Here is a 14,328-nt window from a genome sequence, read left to right on the forward strand (position 1 = left end):
AGAGTTAAAAAATTCCAAAGGCAGAGATATTTTTATTTAAAAAACAGCTAATTCATTCATGTGCTATCAAGTGATACGCTGCTGTGAGTCATGGTCCATTCAATGGCAGTGAGTTTGGTTTTGGCTTTTTGTTCTTGTATTTCCTTGATGTATGTTGCCATCTAGTGTTGCATTTGTGTATTACATCTTAAATAAGTAGAAGACACTGATTTTGTAAAAGAGCCTGAAAATTTTGTAAAATCATAATATATGGCGTTGGAAAATTATAATGTAATGTTTGGCTATTTCTCTGGAAATTAACCATTTCAACTAATCTGAGCTTTAACTATTAATTACTAAACTACTAACTAGACTTCGGTTATTGTTCATAATCCAAATCATTTAAAAATGCTTTTATGAAACACTGTATATTGTTAGAATAATACAACTGTATCTTGATGTAAAGGTAAGGGAAGAGAACTTGTCTGAAATCACAAGTGTTGGCAGATTTCAAAAAGAGTAAAGAGCTCATTATACTGGAGACTTGAATGGAATTGTGACTGGAACTAATTAAAGGATGAATTCTCCACATTCTAGATTACCCTTTCAGGATAACATCTTAATAAGTGATTTTTTATATCGGTGGCTAAGGTACATACCCTAAAAGAGTGGGTGGGAGGAAGTATAATTCTATATAGCTTTCTCCCCAAGACCTGAAGCCATTTCTAGCAAGGAATGATTTATGTTCAAGAAAGGGGAGAAAGCCCCACATACACTATGTGGGAAATGGTCTCAGCTTAGGTTGGCCAATTACAAATTTCTATCAATTACTTACTACTGACCAGTTACTGAACTGAGAGGAGCCCTGATGGTGTACTGGTTAGACTTTGGGTTACTATCCACATGGTTCACTGTTCGAAACCACCAGCAGCTCCTCTGGAGAAAACCTGGGCTTTCTCGTCCTGTAAGCATTACAGTCTCAGAAACCCCACAGGAGGTTACTATGAGTTGGCATTGACTCGATGACACTGAGTTTGGTTTGAATTATTGACTTAACCCCTGAGTTTCAGTTATGTCTTACTGAATGATTATATAGATGATGACAATCAATCAGCTAGAATTCTGGGTACCCTAGAGTTAAATGAGACAACATTATTGTGAATTGTAATTAGATGTTTGTTTGGTAGTCCCAAGACTTTTAGTGTGTGAGTTCAATTAAAAGAGAACTAGCATTGGAAATATTAAATTACTTTTATAATTCCAGGAATTACTAATCCTTAATAGTTTCTTCTTTGTGACTGGGCATGTATATTAAAATCAAAGCAAGTAAAAACAAAAAATTTATAATTAATAATCATTGATTATATACCAAGAGGCCTAGATGACCAGTTTCTAACTTCATAATTACTTTCAGTGTTTCATTTACCCTTTCGTTTTTATTCATCATCACTTATAGCTGCTGGGCAGTACTGGTGACATGAAAAGGCGACCCACAAAACCTCGGCTCCAGCATTGATTTTATCTAAGTGATTTACAGCTTCTTTATGGTTTCTGTTTTAACATTACTCTGTCAAGCCTCTTATCCTACCATGGTCTTTTACATTTTTTATTCCTAGATAGAATTATTTGAATTGGGTCTTGCTGTTGTTTATGTGAGCCTGAGCTTCAGCTTCTCAGCAGTTCCTTTCATTGTTCCTGTTCTCATTGTCCTCAGTGATGCTGACTCTTGGGCTTTTGCCCAATTAAAAGCCTTCTGATAGATATACTGCTGTATATTCAATAATCATTTTATTTTTTCATACCCATAATATGAACATATTTATTAGCTTTTAGTAAAACATTTTTCACAAGGAAAATTGCATTCTGAAACACAATCGTCACTAACTTATACTATCTCAAACCATTTTATTGGGAGCCAATACAGATATCATATCATTCCACAGTCTAGTCACATCAAGGAGTATTGTACAATTGCTGCCACAATCACTTTCAAAACATTCTCCTACTCTTAACTTTTAACTATCAAAAACCTCTGCCTCCATGTTTGCTAACCTCCCTCCTATTGTATATTGCCTTTCCCTTCATCCAAGTTAACCTGTAGCCAGTGGCTCCCCTCTCTTCCTCACCCACCTTGGGAGAGGAATTGAACCATCAGTTTTAGTGTTAAAACCTTTTTGCTGACTTTTTTATGATACTGATGTGATGCAGTATTTGTCCTTTTGTGGTTGACTAATTTCACTCCTTATTTCACCAGATTAATTCATGTTATAAAGTATTTCACAAATTCATTATTCCTTAACATCACAGTTTTTTTTCCATTTGTATATGTACAAAAGTTCATTTACCTGATCTTCCATTGGTGTGCATTTAGATTGTTTCCATCTTTTTGCTTTGTGAATAGTGCTGTGAAGATTATTAGTGTGCATATATTTATTCATGTCCTAGCTCTTATTTCCCTACGATATATACCAAGTAATGGGATTGCTGGATCATATGGTATTTCAATTGCCAACTTCTAGAAGAAATACTATCTTACAGTCCCACTAGCAGTAGTTATTGGGTTTTCATTATCATTGTCACTATTTCTTTTTTTCAATTTTTTTGAACTTCACAATGAAGAGTGAGGTAAGGTGTTATCTTATTGATGTTTTAATTTACATCATCCTAATGGATAATGATAATGAGAATTTTTGTTCATATGTTTGTTAGCTGCCTGAATGTCTTCTTTGGTGAAATTTTCCATAAATTTTAGAGATTCATTCCATGCCCAATATATCATTTCTAAAATATTTTCTGTCTGTGGGTTCTCTTTTCTATAATGTAGTGAACTATTTTCATTCACACAAATGTTCAATTTTTAGTAGGTCCTACTCATCTAATTTATCTTCTGCAGTTCATTTTCAGAGTAATTATCCCATGCATCTGGAGGCTGCTTCTTCTTTTTTAATCATTTTATTGGGGGCTCGTACAACTCTTATCACAATCCATCCATCCATCATTGTGTCAAGTACATTTATATATTTGTTGTCATCATCATTCTCAAAACATTTTCTTTCTACTTGAGCCCTTGGTATCAGCTCCTCATATTTTGCCCCCCTTTCCCCAACCACCCTCCCTCCCTCACCCTTGATAATTTAGAAATTATTATTATTTTGTTATGTATTACAGTCTGACATCTTCCTTCACCCACTTTTCTGTTGTCCATCCCCCAGGAAGGGGATCGTTATGATTTGCTCCCTCTTTCTGCCCCACCTTCCCTCTACCCTCTTGGCATGGCCACTTTTACCACTGGTCCTAAGGGGTTCATCTGTCCTGGATTCCCTGTGTTTCCAGTTCCTATCTGTTCCAGTGTACATCCCCTGGTCTAACCAGATTTATAAAGTAGAATTGGGATCATGATAGTGGGGGATAGGAAGCATTTAAGAACTAGAGGAAAGTTGTATGTTTCATCTTTGTTACACCTAGCGTGCTTATTTTCTTTATTTGTTTTGTTTTGTTTATCATTTTATTGGGGGCTCATACAACTCATTTCACAATCCATACATACATCAATTGTGTCAAGCACATTTGTACATTCATTGCCCTCATCATTCTCAAAACATTTGCTTTCCACTTAAGCCCTTGGCATCAGCTCCTCATTTTCCCCCTTCCCTTTCCACTCCCCTCTCCCTCATGAACTCCTGATAATGTATAAATTATTATTTTGTCACATCTTATACTGTCTGAGGTCTCCCTTCACCCACTTTTCTGTTGTCCATCCTCAAGGGAGGAGGTTATATGCACATCCCTGTAGTTGGTTCCCCCTTTCCACCCCACCCTCCTGGTATAGGGGCCTTATTTTTGTCCTTATCTTTTCACTAATAATTTGTTTAGTTTAGGCTTTCCATTTAAGACTTTGATCCATCTTGAGTTGGTTTTGTATGTGCCATGAAATAATGATGCTGTCTCATTGATCTGCAAATGGATGTCCAGCTTTACCTTTTGTTAAAGAGACTTCTCCATTTAATGCATTTTAGCCCTTTGTTAAAGACCAGTTGTCTGTAAATATATGGTGTTTCTCATTTAAAGTAGTCAATAATTTTTAATCATGAGCAAGTGAAAGCCAATCAATGTGGATGCTTATATATTTCTTAGAGTAGATTCCTTTATTTAAAGCATTCTGATTTATCTGTGACCCTCCGAAAGATCTAATACCTGAATTTTCTTAAGTGATTAGCTATTGAACTCATTTTTGTGAAAAAGTAAATATTTGAATATTTACCCTTTTTTGTGAAGAAGAAAAATATAAGTATTTGAATACCTTTTTATTATCAGTAAGTGGAGTTGATAAAGGTACAGTTATCCTAATGGATTTTGCACTAAATGTTACCAATTTTAAATAAAAGTAACCCTAATTGTCCCATTTACCCCCTTTCCAAATGCTAAGCTTCCACTCTACTCTGTTTGATCCTGGCAGGCTCTGATCCAGTGTGAGCAGTTGAAGAATGAGCTGGACAGGCAGTCAGAGCGACTTGGAAAAGAACTTGTAGCTCAGCAAGAGAAAAGGGCTCTTGAGAAAGAAATGATGAAAAAAGAAATGACAAAGGAGAGAGAAAACATGGAAGTAAAGGTACATAAGTGCTCAGGTTGCTGTCCATATTGCAGAAGATTTATAGTAATGTGGATGATTATGTGACTGTAGTTCTTGAATGAACTTTAACTTTTAAAACCTTTTTAGCAGTCAAATTTCTTAAAATTTAGACTTCATTTCTTATTTTATATATGTTTCTATTCTCTGATCTTTTCAAACAAAACAATGAGGTAATCTGTTATAATAAATAATAAAAGATAATATATTATGAATTACAAAATTGACTTTAATCCTTCCCTTCTGTTTGATTTATTCTGTTATGGTTAGCCTGAGGATAGCAAGTAATCAACAGATACCCAGATTTTATTTCAAAAATTTCAAACTTGGATAAATCAGAGAAAGATCACCCCCTACCTTATCTCTCATCCCAAAAGAAAACTAGAAGATAATACACTCATAAAAAGTAAACAACTGAAAGGACATGATTATATGCATCGGAAGAAGCAGGGTTTTCCATCTCTCTTTGTCTTATTATGTAATTAATCATACTCATTTTCTAGTAAGTATAGGTTTTAATAAATTACATGACGGATAATTATGAACTGGATGAACTGGAAGGGAGAGAATAAAGGGAGAAGGACCGAGAACTTGAAATGCAGTATTTGAAAAGCAGTGAATTTGAATAGGAGTTGACTGGAACCTACCTTTCAAATTGCTGGCAACAAAGCAGAATTGAGCATGAAGTCACCAACAAAACTGTTATATAATATTCCTCCCCCACCTTGTGGACTCACAGCTTGTGCTCAGATTGTAGTGTTATTAAAATATTAAATGTAAGGTAAATTGACTCATTCGGCAAGTTTCTACTGAGGATCCACTTTCTACTAAGCAATGTGAAATCCTGAGAACATATAAAAGAGAAGATTCCCTAATTCTACTCACTGAGTTTTAAATCGTGTGTGGGGAAGCTGGGGATTTACTCTTGTCTTAAACTGGGTCCAATTGAGGAACAATGAAGCATATATAGACAGATTTGTTTCAAGGAAGGAAATATTTCAATTGGTGGGACTAGCAAGTCCCAAATGCAAGGATCAGGGAACAGGCCTACTCACGTGGTTTCAGTCACGGATGAAATTCAGAACTGGAAGTCAGACTAAAGGAAGATGAAGGTATGATCAAGAGAGACAGCTTTCCTACAACAGCTATTTAGAATATGGATTCAGTCCATACCCCTATGGAAACTACCTTTCCAACGGCTTAAAACAAATCACAAGGTGGAATGTGATTATCTTAGATCTTTCAAGGGAGAGATATACCTCGGTCCTTGGCTCTGTGAGAAAGAATTCACGCCAAAGCCTGTTTTGTGATCCAAGTGAGTTTATAGGGAATTGAAGTGGCACAAGTGCTTGGGACAGCGGCTCATGAACTCAGGCTGCATCCTGGAGCTTCTAGGAAAGAGAGCACCAGAGCAAAACCTCTGGCATTTCAGGGGCCCCATTGGGAGTTGTGGTCAACAAGACTGGCTGACCTCATTGGCTGAATCGAATTCACCTGGCTTTGATACGCCAGTCCAGTTTGTGTCACAAACTTCAGGAGTTAAGGATTTTCCCCACAGTTCCTTTGGGGGAATCTGTGTCTCCTACACTGTGAAGAACATTTGGAAAGCTGTAGAGGGACGAGGATGAGGCCCGATGACTATGCAGGTATGTAGCTTAGACAGCATATCTCAGCCTAGGAGAGAAACTGGATATTCAGGGACTACTAGGAAGTTATGAGAAAAATATAAGTTATCCCATAGGCACCTGAGGGTTTCAGTAAAATGTTTAACTACAGGTTTTCCTGACACTCCCAGGATGGAGCAGGAGTTTGGGGAAAGAGGTAAGGACAGAATGGGTGGCCCCAGTAGCTAAAATGAAATTTACTGACCTACCTGCCACTTTGATGCTCACCCTAGGCTCCAGACTGGTAATAGCTATCTCTTGCTGCTGGGCCATCCAGACTGGGCACCTTCAATCCTCCTCCGTTATCAGCTGCTTATTGGCCTGTGGGCCCCCCTCCTCCAGGTTTTTGGCATTAGGACAGAGGCCAGCCCAGTGGCCAGTCTGCTTGCAATGGAAACATGGTGTCCGAGAAAACTTGTTCCGGTTAGGGCAGTTCTTAGCCCAATGACCTGGTTGCTGGCAAATGTAGCATTTGGTCCCTGGTTCAAAGGTCTGAGAAACCTGGGAGGCATTTGACGGGCATCAGTTATTAAGTGCAGCCAATACTTGGGCATGCCGATGTCCCTCCTTCTTTCCTCCTGGGCATGATCCTCCTCTTCCTGCTCCCTATTGCAAAAGGCTGTATTAGCATAAGCAACCATGTCCTCTAGGGTAGCTCCTTTAGGATTCTGCACTAGTTTTTGGAGCTTCTTGTGAATGTCCGGCGCAGCCTGTGTGAGAAACTTGTCCCTGTGTGACACTTGTCCCTCGTATGAATCTAAATCTACAACAGTATTATTTTTCAGGGTCTCCTTTAGCCACTCTAAAAAGCTTATAGGAGGCTCCGCAGGTCCCTGGCGGATCACTGTCACTTTGGCATAATTAATGGCCTTTTGCCTACCTGATTTTAGGCCATTTGTGATGCACACCAGGAAATGTTCCAATGCTCACTTGTCCTGAGGCTCACTATGATTCCAAGCAGGGTCAGTTAAAGGTACAGCTGTTTCCCCTACTGGGTACTTATTCATCACATGTGATTCCTCTGTAAACTTCCTAGCACCTTTGAGCACTCATTCTCTCTCAAAGTCTGTCATAGTCTGTCCCAGTGTGACCATCACATCCTTCAAAGTTAAATCATAGGCTAGGGTGAGGTGCTGGAAGTGTTCTATATACTGTTCGGGTTTGTTAGAGTAATTGCCCAAGTAATTTTTAATTTGCTTGAGTTCAATTATAGTGAAAGGCTTTTAGACTGCCTGGGGACCAAACTCCCCAGCTGCCTCTACTATAGGTAGAACATTGGCAAGTTCAGGGTTGGGGGAAAATTTGCCCCTAACTCCAGATCCCTTAGGGGTCCTGGGTACACTGGGAACAAAAGTCTCTACTGCTCCTCAGAAGGAAAAATGGCATCTCCGCCCACTTCCCCATCCTTCCACAGAAATGTTCTTCCTGAATCAGGGTTGGAAGGGAAGTGTACCATTCTCTGACCACAGTGGTCCTTTTTCTTAAAGATATTGTGGCCAAATAGAGTTGCAAAACGAAAACAGCTTCTGTTTGTCTAGCCTCACCGGATCAAATCTATCCCTATTAGACAGGGTACATCAGAGGGGGAAATTCCTGGGTATTGAGTTGGTAAGTCCCATCTAGAAAACATAAAACAAAGAGGTTATCGAGAGCTTGGTGCATCAAGGTCAATAACCACAGCTTCAGTGAGTGCGCACGTCTAGGGTGCCATGAATCTGAGGCCTCAGGCAGGTGCCCATCCCCAGCGGAGGGGTCAAAGGCCAGTCACTGCAGTTGATGTAGGCCTGACCATTCTCTGGACCACAAGCTAGGAGGGCCACTGTTTGCGGTGGCCCATGGCCTTCAAAGATGCTTGCTTGCAGGAGAAGATCCTCAAAACTCTGAAGGGGAGGAGCATCTGTCCAGCAGCTTGGAGAATCTTTAGGGAAATTGGAATTTCTGACTGGAACATCGTGGTGGCAGAGCTGTCCCCAAAAGTGTTGGAAGCTCTATCGCTGAAAGCCGAAAGTTAACAGTCACTTGGGCTAAGCTTCCAAATGCCTTTAGCCTAGGCCCGAACAATGAAAAACCAGCTGGTAGGAAAAGAGCAAACCCACACTGGCAGAGCACTAAAGCAGCTTGTTTGTAACACCAGGAGAAAACGAAAAGGAATGGAGGGGAAAAGGGAGACATTCGGCTCCCAGGACTAGGCGGGGCTGACTCCCAGGCCCAAGCAACCAGTGACCTAGGCACTGCCCTCCCCCATGTGTCTGGAGTGGCGAGTGCCATCTTGGCCAGGGTCACGTGCTCCATTGCACCACAGCCAAAATGGCGGACACTGAGTGGTGCCATCTTGCCAGGGAACGGACCGTCACGTGGTTGGGAAAATGGCATCCACAGCTGTGGCCTAGCCAAAAGTCAGCAGGGGCCAGCCACCGGAGCCAGAGTCCTTCAGAAAGAAACCAACAGGGTTTACATGGGCACACCCTGCCATCTAGCTGGCTGGAACACAAGGCATACCACTGAGACTCAAAAAAGCTCTGGGAATCGAAATTCTCCAGCCCTGCAGGCAACAGTCCCCCAATCCCCCCCCACCCCCCCAGAAATCAACACTGGGGAAGGCATGCAAGCTCTCAGGAAGGCAGATGTAAAGTACCAGTAGAACTAATGGAGAGACAGACACAAAAATGGGGGTGTGATAATACATTACGAGTGTGAGTGTCCGTGTGAGTCAGTTCCGGGGACCATCCACCTCCATGGTGTTTTGGTGAGAGGAGTACAGTCCAGCTTCCTTTCCAGCTATGTGCCATCTCCCAAGGGTGGTGAGGTGCAAAAGAGTCCAGAAGGTGCCCGAAAACCTGTCAGAGTCGCATGTGAGGGCCCACTCCAGGAAAATATCTGGAGCCAGCTTACCTTACATATCTGAGTCATGGAACCAATATGTTAGATCTCTCGTGGGAGAGATATACCTTGGTCCTTGGCTCCACGCGAGGAAGAATTCACTCCAAAGCCCGGTTTGCGATCCAAGTGAGTTTATAGAGAACAGAAGTGGCACAAGTGCGTGGGGCAGCGGTTCAGCAACTCGGGCCGCAGCCCGGGTGCTCTTGGACCACACCCCGATTCCCACTGCACTGTGTTGGAGCCGCTGGGTCCCCAGTGGGAGTTGTGGTCAACAATACTGGCTGACCTCATTGGCTGAATCGAATTCATCTGGCTTAGATGGGTCAACCCAGATGTAATGCCCACTTGAACCTCTGACCATTCCTAGCTGGAAGCTGGAACCTCTGAGCATGCGTAGTGGATGCCCCAGGCCCTATGCTAAGCTACCTAATGGAACTATAGCCTATGTAAGTTGACACATAAAATTAACCATCACAACTGTAAACTCTGACCTAGTCTACACAGTATGGAAAGACTTTCCTAAGAAAGAGCCTTTGAATATGATAGTTGAAAAGGGGGTAAGTAGGAGTTGGCAGGTACAGAATTAAGGGAGGAGTTTTAGGCCCAGGACAACAATGCACCTAGGACTCTGAAGCTAGGTATATAATACTCTCTTGGAACGTAGGTCGAGATAACTAGAGCATAGGGAGTGAGGGGCAGAATAATAAAGAATGTTTGGGAAATTATTCAGGAACCAAATTATGAAAACCTTAACAACCATATTAAGGATTTCAAATTTACTTAGAAAGTGATAGGACATCAGAATTTCTCTAACTTGGTCAGTGACATGATATTATTTATATTTGGGGAAAAATTATCCTACTTGCACCATTGTCAATAAATTGGAGCGAAAACCAGAACAGATGCCTGGAGATCATGTGGGAGATAATTATAGTACTCTGGTGGGGAACTGATGGTATCTTTGACCCATTTATTTAAAATCACTTTTCGTCTTCATGGAATCTCAACTATACCACCTCCCCACCCCCAATTCACAGCAGAGAGCCTTACATACCTAACAAGGAAAATAAAAAAAAACACATCACATGGTAACTACCTTTACCATTTATCTTCCTTTCACATCTGCCTTAAAATAAAATTTCACCTGCATTCCCAAAGGGAAGAGGCTCAGTCCTAGTTCTTTCCCTTTTGTTGTAGCTCCCTGTCCTCTTCCACCATCTCAGGCACTTCATTCCATTATCTCCCTTCTCCCCACATCTTCTGAACCTTTAACCTTTCTGTTACTACCAGCCAGTTGCCGTCAGGCTGACTCAAATTCACGGTGACAGCTTGCGTGTCAGAGTAAGTTTTCCAGTGTTGAGCCACCGACCTTCCAGGTAGCAACAGAACAAGTTCACTGTTTGCATGGAGTTATTTCTTCCATGACAGCCTCTCCCATAAACAGAAAAATAGTTTCAGATTCATTTCATCTGCTGAAAGTAATCATCATTTTTTTCTAATCTAGTGACCCTCGATTTTAGATACACAAGGTTTCTGGAAGTCACATTGTGCAAACTACTTTAAAACATTACTTCTGAACTTTTGAGATCCACACCGCACTAGTTTTGAAAGTTACTTAGGTGATTCCAATATGCAGCCAAGGTTGAAAATGACCTTGTTAATCCCATATCCTTCCTTTTATTCTCCTTAATATTCAAGGTTCTTGAAAGATTTGTCCAGGTACTTTGTTACCTCTGTTTTCGCTTCAGCTCACTGTATTTGTGGGCCTTACCCACAGCCTATAACATGACCAATGACATGTATACTAAACACATCCATGGACTACTTGTTGACTAATGTTTTTAAATTCTTAATCCTCATCCTGAGAGGTTCTCTTTCCTTGATATCTCTTAATCCATATTTCTAGATTTGGGAGAAATAGAGTTTCAAGTAATTTTTGAGATGAATGAAATAGACATTTAGAAAGCAGCTTAATAGAAGTTTCTAGAATTCAGCAGAGAATTAGCGACTCGGGTGTCTTTTATTCCATAGCTAGGTAAACCTGTGGAAGTTAGCTTCTCTGTAAATGGAAACCTGTCAGAGAAGGAAAACTCAAATATTTTCAACCAAAAGGAGTGATAGAAAAATGGTAAGACTTTTCAAAGGCAGAAAACTTGCAAGTCCTTGAAAACTAAGACAGACCCCTCAAATTCCCACCCTCACAGTTTTTACTGTGGGTGCCCTTGTTGCCTGCATCTGTAGGTTTCTTTTTTCTGTTCCAAACAAGTTTATCTTTCCATCTTCCCAATGGAACCCCTGTTCATCTCAGGGCCAATACTGTGGTGCATCTAGTTGCCTAACTCAGAAATTTTGCTGTCGTCCTTGTCTCCTCCCTTTCCGCAGTGTAAACATTTCTGCAGCCACCCTTCAGTTCTGGTGACTCCGTCTCCTAAACATTTGCATTACCCTGTCTCTGTCCCTCTGCTGCCCATAGTGTACCCTTGCATTGTCCCCGCAGTCACTAGTGGACTCCATGCAGTCAATCGTGGCTCCTTCTCAACTGTTCCCTAAGCTAGGTCCAGGGTGATCTTTCCAAAAGGAGCTTCTCACCAAGGGACAGTGCTGCTCTGTTTTATAAGGTTACTGTGAGTCATCAGCTACTCAAAGGTACACAGCAACAACAAAACTTTGGAGAATTAAATATTTTAAAATTTTGACTTCAATATGCTTTAATCTCTCCCTGTGACCTCTTGGATAAAATTTAGGCTCTTTTAACCGAGCACATAGATTCTATATTATTATAGCTTTTTTTGTCTCTCCATTCTTCTTTTTAAAAAAACCTGAAAACTGTTTTATTGACATATAATTCACATATCATACAATTCAGTGTTTTAAGCATATTAAAGAGAGCTGTGCAATTATCCCCACAATCAATTTTAGGAAATTTTCTTCATTCTTTTACTTACCATTTTTAATTCCCCGTTTCCCCACAACTTCCCCTGACATAACCATAAGAAACTATTAATCCAATTACTGTCCCTATAGATTTAACTCTCATGGATTCATATAAAAATTTTTTTCAAACAACAATAAAACAGAAAATCCTCAATAGAAAATAAAGCAGAAAAAATGAAAATTAGAATAAATTTAAAATAGGTCAAAAGAGAGAACAAATGATAAGTTGGTAAACGTTAACCTAATTGCATTTGCATTAATCTATATTCCAATGCTCTCTGACAGCAAGGCTGTTTAATTCACTTGGGGAGATTGCAGTTGGAATTTGGGCTTTCACTGTTAATCATAGCCATCGGCAAACTGATGCTCAGAATTTAAGCTCTAATATAGTTCCCTCCCCCAATCCTGAAATTTATTATTTACAGTCCTTGGATCACACAGGTTGGCATGCTTCTTCTGTGTGTACTTGGTTGATACCTCACTTATCTGGCTGCTTATTTTCAGATAAGCCTTTAAGAGTCAAATTCTCTTATTTTATTTTTTAATTCTCTTATTTTTTATAGCCACGCACCGTCTGATTTTTTCACCACACTTTGCTATAGCTCCCATATCTTTAGTGATCTCTTTATGAGGACCATTATTGAATAGGGCCACATCATAAGACTTAATTGTTTTTAAATTAGGGTGACAATTACTTGCACTGGATCTTCGATATTTCTTGCATTCCCAATATAACCACCTGTTTGCACATCCCTAAACATGCAAGCATGCCAATTTGCCACACTATGTTTCCATTTCAGGTTTTGCATGTGCTGTTCTTTGCTATCTGCCTAGAATAATCATCTTCTGCTCTCTGATCTTTCATGGTTCATCTTCATAATGTTTCTTCTCAGAGCTTCATAATGCTGACTTGGTAGCTACTTCTACCAATTCAAATGCATGTTGAATGGACAGTTTCCTCAGATTTATTGTCTCTCCAACATATCAGCATACTCATTGCTCAGTATATGCTCTGATACAGATGCACTCTCTGTCTCTCCCTAATATTATTTTACTGGTAAGGCCTGTGGCATTAGAAAGGTATACCTAAAGTAATGAGAATTCAAAGGAACAGAATGTAACCCTATCCCAAGAGATCATGGAAGACTTTGTGGCATTTAAGCACTAAAGAATAGGTAGGAATTGGAGATCCAGAATATTTGGAAGGATATACTGATTATAACCAACATGAATAAGACATAAATGGATGCAAAGTTGTGAATTGAATATTGTATGTGAGATAAAATGTTATTAAAAGCAAAGACATGATATTGTTCAGAAATAGGGGATTTTTATTTTCTTGGTTTATAAACTAGAAATCTTTTATCTTGCCGAAGTGTTCTCTATAAAATACCCAATGAGAATTGCTGATGTGATAGTGAAAAGAAAGACTGAAACAATGACTTCATGAATAAAAGTAGTCTTGGAGCTGCAATGCATGACTTTTCAAAGCTTCTTTTGCCCAATATGAACCCTTAGGAGTGATAAAGACCTCAGGGCAGAGAACGTATTCTAGCCCAGAAATGGCAGTGGCTTAGAGACAGTGGATGTTGAGGAAAGAAAGTGATTTTAGAATCAAAATGAAGTTCAAGTTGATCTTTCTGTGACCTTAAACAACTTCCTTTCACCTTCCTAAATTTCAGAGGAGTAAATAATGGATGAGGAGCCCTGGTGGTGTAATGGGTTGCATGTTGGTCTGCTATGCCTGTAAAGATTCAGTCTCAGAAATCCACAGGCCAGCGCTACTCTGCCCCCCAGGGACCTTCAGTCAGAATTGACTGGGTGGTAGTGAGCTTGCTTGAGAAATTTGGATACCAAGTACTTTAAACAATTGATAGACTTAAATTAGATAATGTTTTGAAAATACCTAACATAAGGCCTGGATTAGATTGGGTATTTAATCATTTTAACTTTTGACCGTTGCTATTCTGACTTAGAGAGTAAAACTAGTAGCCTTATTGGAGAGATTTTTTAGGTCCTTTTCTGTCAAAAGCAGACAGACTTAGATATGACGCCCAGCTTTTATTATCTTGGATGAACTTGGGAAAAGTACTTAATTCTCTGAATCTCAGATTTTGCAAATATAAAATGAGTCTAATATAAAGCTTTCTTGAAGAGCATTAAAGAAGAGAATCAATATCAGACCTTCTAGCACAGGACCTTAATCCAGGAGGGAGACTGACAAGTTACTGTTAGCATTGCTAT

General features: G+C 39.9%; 1 protein-coding gene across 1 annotated transcript in view; it reads left to right on the forward strand.

The window, feature by feature from the left end:
- Positions 1–14,328, forward strand: part of SDCCAG8 (SHH signaling and ciliogenesis regulator SDCCAG8) — a 300,672-nt gene that overhangs the window by 56,520 nt on the left and 229,824 nt on the right. Inside the window, exon 10 of the mRNA XM_075531174.1 lies at positions 4,436–4,588. Within this exon, the coding sequence (XP_075387289.1) occupies positions 4,436–4,588 (153 nt within the window). The remainder of the gene's footprint in view (positions 1–4,435; positions 4,589–14,328) is intronic.

This window comes from Tenrec ecaudatus, chromosome 1, assembly GCF_050624435.1.
Source record: "Tenrec ecaudatus isolate mTenEca1 chromosome 1, mTenEca1.hap1, whole genome shotgun sequence".
Classification (NCBI taxonomy): Eukaryota; Metazoa; Chordata; class Mammalia; order Afrosoricida; family Tenrecidae; genus Tenrec; species Tenrec ecaudatus.